Raw genomic sequence first — 6,775 nt, forward strand, 5'->3', positions numbered from 1 at the left:
GCCAAGCCAGTTGCAGCCAGCAAGCTGAGGCATTCGGCTGTATGGGTGGAACTCTCTACCAAGAGCTGATTGGTTTGCTCCAGAGATGCCTTTATCAGCAGGTGTTGGCTAATCCTCTTTGATTTTTTAAGAGTTATTTACTTTCTTTTCCGGTTCATTTGTCCTGTGATTACACTTTTAACTAAAGTTGGGTTGCTGTGCTCAGGAAAAAGTAAAAAGAGTCATGTACTCTGGACTTGTAAAGCTTGTCCTAGTGGACCCAGCAATTGCTAGGCCGGTCCTTGATCTTCTCTTGCCTCATTTCCTACGTTTTTATAAAGAGGTATCAGTGTCTAATTTTTCTTGGAACGTGAAATTGAGTTTTCTTAAATTATGGGCCTGAGTATAGTGCTGAAAGTGTCAAAGTCAAACCTGTTCAATTGACCTACTTCATTGAGTTTCATGATTCTTTTCAATCTTTAGCCTGCATAATCTCTTGAAAATGCACTAATGCATGTCCTTTCCAGAAGTAGCTTCTTGGTTTGCATAAATTTGTAAAGTTGCTTGAGGAAATTTTCTGGGAGTTCACCAATATATTGCCTTTAACATATTATACTGCACAAGTGGCATCAAGCTTAGTTGTTTGGCCTTTTCTGTGAAGCTTGATTTTGTCTTTTGTTGTGGACTGATTCTATAACTAGTAAAACTGCGCCTATTAGTTTTGATAACAATGGGTGCATGGCACAATTTGTGGAGTTCCTATCTAATTGGAACTTGTACCTAGGTACTTATTACTGTTCTGTGTTCTTAATGACATAGTTTAGGATGCTGTTGGCAGAGGCATTTCCAGCAACTCTTTATGCTCTAAATGGATGACAATGTATCTGAACTTTAAAAGCTTAATTCAACTTGTGAAGAGCATCTTTTCCCTTTTCAATAGAATGCATCTATTTTAGTTCAAATTCTTAAGCGGTTATCCTTACCATGCAATGTTCCTAGTCCTTGTTGAGCTCCTGTCTTTTTTACATCAGATTCTTGCTAATATGTGATAATGTGCTCTCTCTCTCTCTCTCTCTCTCTCTCTCTCTCTCTCTCTCTCTCTCTCTCACATACTAAACACATTTTGCAGGACGCTGATAGTCAACTTGAATTAACCTCTTGTGTTGGCTTGGAGAATGGCAAAGTTGTCATTGAGGAGCCTCTGGATAGTCTACTATCTTTCGTATCATGGATTCTTCTCCTTCAACCGCATGGTCAATCTGAAAATTCTTCAGATGCTTCATGGACGTGTTTTGGGTTTTCCCTTTCCCAAGATGAGGTATTTTTACTGATGATTGGAGCTGCTAAGTGTATGGCAGCAATGTCAACAACGGAGATGTTAATTAATGAAGTTACTGCAGGTTGGAAGAAGATTGTCCTGGGATTCATTCTCCACAGCATTACTGAAGATCCGGAAGCTTTTAAGAGCTGAAAAATTGGAAGGTTGGTAAGCTCTTTATTATTGGACTATTTCAGTGTTTGAAGCTTGCATGAAGCAAGGCAGATCTTGTAAAAGTTTCAATACACATCTTAGGAGGATTTGAGGAGCTTAAAATTCTTAGGTGCCCTTTGATTAGAGGTGGAAAATGGATGGTTTAGTGCGGGGATGTGCGCAGTGCATGCTGGGTTCACCTAAATAACCCACTCGACTTCTATTTTCAGCTTAATGATTCACGGATCATACATGATCCATAATCAATCAACCTTAAGCTAAACCCTGCCGATGCCCACTTGATCAATTCACTTGGATTAAGTGCTGTTTTTGCTGCAGTTTATAATGGAGAGGATATACTGCCATCAGTCATCACCATAACATGATCCCACCATTACGACCTATGCCACCACTGCCGCTACACTGCCACCTCCAATTCCACGGCCTGTATCGTGATTGTTATTGCATTACCAACTCATCCAGTATTCTTAAGTAATAATGATCATCACAACCACTGTTAGCATCTCCATCTCTTCAAAGCCATCGCAACAACTACTGTTACTCCACTTCAAGTTCCATTTCACTACCTCCAGTACTCTACCTCTCTCCCACCGGATCAACACACCACTGATTCAGCATCGCCACCATTTGCATGGCCACTCTATTGTTGGTATGCCTGCTGTCAGTTTGACATCCATCATGCTACCATCACGTCCGCCATATCTACCATCACCTCTACCCTATGAGATAACATTGTGGTGGTGTGGTTGAGGCAATGATGTTAGTCATGGTGATGTTCTGGTAATGATCATTGTGATGGAACTTTGTTTCACTATAGATGTTGTGATGGAGTTGGATTGACGGAGAGACTGGTGATGGAGGTTGTGGGATGGCAGTATTCATGGTGTATTAAAGGTAGCAAGCTAACAATTGTAGGGGTAGTGCAGTGATAGTATTGGACATTGCAATGGATCCATACAACATCATGATGGATGGTGATGATGTTAGATGTGTTGGAGTCCCGTAGGGGAATTGGAAAACTGGTGGTGATAAGGGGAATGTGATGGTGCAGGCTAGCAGTCTTGGTGTTAGTGTTGTTGTAGAGTGGAATCTTGTCGTAGTGCGTTGTGATGATGTTTGTGGTTTGGAGTGGTTGAGGTGATGAAGGTTTTGATATTGGGATAGTTTGAGTATTGGACGTGATGATGTTCTGGTGTTAATGGACCTACTGCTGGTAGAGTGAGAGTGCAGCCACCAATGAAATTTGGTGGTCATAGTTTTTCGGTTTGCTAAAGGTCTACTTAATTAACCACGTTCCATATACAGGGAAGCTTTACATTTTGGTCCCCGGTTGTTGGTAGAAGCGTGATTTATCCTCGCTTTTAAATTTGGAATCCTAACTGGGATCAAAATGTTTAAACTCATGAGATTGGAGACTGAGAGGGTGGGATCCTAACTATGTAAGCATGCTTTTGGGAGCTATTTATTCCAATTTGCTGATTAGTGGCTTCAGCTACTTAGCAGATATCGAGGAGCTCATGTCCTTAAATTAGCCTTTGCGAAAATGAGAGTATCATTTAAGAAACCTATATGCTCAAAAGAGGCCTACATGCTTTCTTATTTTGGAATGAAGTCAAGTATATAATTTAAAATCTCAGATATAATATTATCAACCTTAGCAGCTATTGTTCTACTCAAATTGCGAGATATCTTTGTTTACTTGTCCTTGGGTTTCTGGTGGGAGTAGCCCTCCCCATTCATATTGATGTTAATGACAGCATATATGGTGTTTTACATAGGGCTTGTAGCAGGTTTAGTCCTCCTATATTTGAAGCTTGGTGAATGAAGATCACTTACCAAAAATGGAATTCAACCACTTAATGCCAGTATTGTCGTAGTGAACTTGAGATACTATCATTTCAATAACTTAATGGCACTACAGTTGTAGTGATCATGAGATCAATAAGAATTTGAATGCTAAAAAGTTTCTAGCAAATTGAGACCTGGTCAAGATTGAATTTGTTTATTAGGTTTAATGATGCAGGAACATTGAGTAAGTTGAATTTTAATCAGGTTAATCAATTTTTAGTTGTTATGGGTTTGTCTTCTATGACTTTTTTGTTTCTTTGTTTAATATCAGTAATCCATTGTCTTCTACAGTTTAAGAGGTGGTGACCGACATGTGACTGTTTAGTGATGCTCAATTCCTGAGATTAAGAGATCTTAGGCTATATTAAGGGGTGAGATTCTGGGGTTGCTTTGAGTCATTATCGATAGTTCCTAAAACCTACTGTACGCTGTGTTTTCTCACATTCATTTCTATGGATTATGCTTCCAATTTATCTTGGTTTCCTAAACCCATAGAAATTGATTTATCACTGTTCCAGCTTTATTTGGTATGTTTTTTAACTCTTTGTTAAACCCTTATTTCAGTTCATCATTGAAGCTCATGGAACTTTTGAATTTTGCAACCCTGATTTGAAATCTCCACAAGGGGTTACTTGTACTTTTAGAGTCTAGGCAAAAATAGTGAAAAGATTCGTCTCCTATCCATATTGCCACACATACCTTTTGCATGAGTTTTCGGGTGGAAGAACTTTGCATTTTCATAACTATGTGTTCATTTTCTTGTCAGATCAGTCCTTCTTGGTCAGAGAGCTGACTCAGGCTCAGGGTCCTCTGAGAAAGAGAGAACCAAAAGCTGCACCATAATTTTACTGGGTATAACAGAGGTGGTGCTCAACACCATAGCCACTGAATTGGAGAAAGCAACTGGTGATAAGAGGGTACAACTTGAAAAGGAGCTAATTGACTTGGTTGAATTCCATCACTTGGTGGAGAAACATTTAGGCAAACCAAGGCAGATCAATGGACTAAGAAAGGCAAATGTGCGAACTACTGCAATTGATATTCCTGACCATACTGATTCTGGCTGCACCACCTTGATTCAAGAACAGATGCCTCTCTTGGCAACTTCAACAATCAATCAATTACTGCAAACTACATTAGGGTTATACAATGCTAAATTTTCTAATGCTATTGCAACCTCCCAGAGTCTTGGCCAATCATCCTTCAACAAGAACACAAGCTGCTCAAACATTATATCTTTTGTCTTGAATATTCTGCTTTGTCACATCAGGTCTTGCCCTGTTTTAGTGAGGGACGATCCCTTTAAGACTTTTATCTATGGTGACATTAAGATTCTGGGACCCCAATTGCTGAAGCTGATACTTCTCCTTAAGTCGGTCCAATCAAGCGTTCCAAATGAAAAGAACAAAAGTAGGATTGAAGGTCAAAGAGACAATCTCCATCAAGCACTTATCTGCCTTAAGGATATGTTAATGATTTATTTGCAGGGCCCTCATTTTGCCCAGCTGCTTGAAGATTTGGTGTCAGTCTGCATAACTGAGTATGGTTTTGATGGCGAAAATGTAACCTATGTGATTAATGATCCAAAAATAAAGAACATTGAGATATTCGTCGTGAAGATCCTGAAGCCTCTGTTATCCGAGCTTCTTGCAATTTCATCCCTTCGTGAGGCTGAGGTAAAAAGCAAATTCTCTCTTTCATAAGTCTTTTGCTGATTTCATGTGCTGGTTTTTTTAAGCTTTGGCAGTATGTTCTTTTCAGGTCTTTGGTGATATTATGTTGATGATTACTAACAAGTTGCCCTGCCAACTGAGAAACTCTCATGGATCCTGGGCTACACAGATCTGCAAAAGCAATGGAATCAAAGATTCCAAGGTTGTTAGGAGTCTGGTATTACTAGCCTTCCAACTAAGCTCGCCTCCAGATGATTTGATCTTTGCTCAAGATGTGGCTATAGAGTTGTGCAAAGTTACAGGGTCAGCAAGTGATGATCCTGTTGAAATGTCTGAATTATACCCTGTTGTCAACAAAGACACCAGCATTGCAGTAATTATTTGCATTCTGCAATCAGTTGAAGCAATTATATGTGATGTGGATTGGGCCATTAGAAAATGAAGGAACTTTCTCTCTCCTCTCAAAATAGAAATAAAACGAATGAAGGAGAACTTACTCTTGATGTTAAATTGGTACTGGAGGACAATCTGTTCTCCAGGTCTGAATCTGTAGTGAGAGTACTATCATCATTTGCTCTGATGACCTTGAAGGGTAAGACCGCACTTCTGTTTTTTTTTTTTTTTTTTTTTTTTTTGGGGGGTTTAAAAGTTTTACCAAGTTTTTTTTATTTACTTTGTTCTTTTGCTGTGATAAATGTGTGCAGACCCTCAAGCAGATCATTTTCTCAGAATGGTTACAAGATTGTACAAGCAATTGGCTCAAATAACCAAACTTCAGATTGCCCCCAGAAGATCCAAGCAACTTCTGCCAAGCACTAGATTTCAGAAACTTGTTGAATTAACTTGCAAGCATCTCACTTTTCAACTCTATAATTTTGTGGCTGAAATGCAGAAGGTAAGTACTCTATGTATTGCCACCCTATCCAGTTTCAGGCTCCAGTCATCATTTGCATTTCTTTTTCTCTTCTTTTTGAATGTTTTCTTTGTATTTGAGTGATTTATGTGATGACTTAAAATGCAGGAACAGCAAGAAAACGCTAATAGAAGTAGAATGGTGGGAAAGATCAAAAGGGAAAATCGCTGCATCCCCGAGCTAATCTTTCATATGGAAGATTATGAAAAGTATTTGATCCGACTTAGCAAGGTCACTAAAGTGAACTTGCTGAGGCATGCTAAGCGCAGCACTTCTCGGGATTTTAAAATTATAGAGGCCACCAGTATAGTCGGGGAAGAAGACAATCCTGACCATGAACCTGGCTGTTCTCGTTCTGCAGCACACGAAAACGAATCATGCAATGCTTCTGATGAAGATGGAGGAGAGGAAAATGTCATGTCTCCGGAGTCGGGCTCTCGTTTGTCTGCAGATGAATCTGGTTCTGATGGCGAGAAAGGTAATTCTCTTCCCCAGTCAAGAGGATGAGGAAAATGGAGTTGTTCAGGACTCTGATGATGAAGATTAGCTATGCTCTGTCAGAAAAATACTGGGTATAGAATGGCATATATTTGGTGGATCATTTTGTATGAAGTAGCCGATAGATAGAGAAATGGAAGGTAAAATTATCAACTTGACTCAAATTATATGTTAATAATTTCTTAACACAACAAGTCAATCTTGAGATATGTTGGAGATCAAATTTTGCTTAGTATCAATATGGAGTCAAGCTTTTCTACCATTCTCAACTTGAGGTTTTTATCCATTCATTCATAGATATAGATACAGAAGATGCATATGACATGTCACGTATGACCACATAAGCCTCTTTTGCAATAATTACACTTTACC

The 6,775-nt window shown here is 39.2% G+C and overlaps 1 protein-coding gene across 1 annotated transcript; it reads left to right on the plus strand.

Annotated features, from left to right (window-relative positions):
• The first annotated feature begins 1,124 nt into the window (after positions 1 to 1,124).
• LOC104428368 lies at positions 1,125 to 6,392 on the plus strand. The gene is made up of 6 exons (XM_039306146.1): positions 1,125 to 1,297; positions 1,380 to 1,461; positions 4,091 to 4,995; positions 5,081 to 5,584; positions 5,697 to 5,887; positions 6,014 to 6,392. The coding sequence occupies exons 3-4, from the start codon at positions 4,408 to 4,410 to the stop codon at positions 5,432 to 5,434; spliced, it is 942 nt and encodes a 313-aa protein (XP_039162080.1). The 5' UTR covers positions 1,125 to 1,297; positions 1,380 to 1,461; positions 4,091 to 4,407; the 3' UTR covers positions 5,435 to 5,584; positions 5,697 to 5,887; positions 6,014 to 6,392.
• The last annotated feature ends 383 nt before the right edge of the window (positions 6,393 to 6,775 follow it).

The sequence above is a fragment of the Eucalyptus grandis genome, chromosome 2 (assembly GCF_016545825.1).
Source record: "Eucalyptus grandis isolate ANBG69807.140 chromosome 2, ASM1654582v1, whole genome shotgun sequence".
NCBI classification, from domain to species: Eukaryota; Viridiplantae; Streptophyta; class Magnoliopsida; order Myrtales; family Myrtaceae; genus Eucalyptus; species Eucalyptus grandis.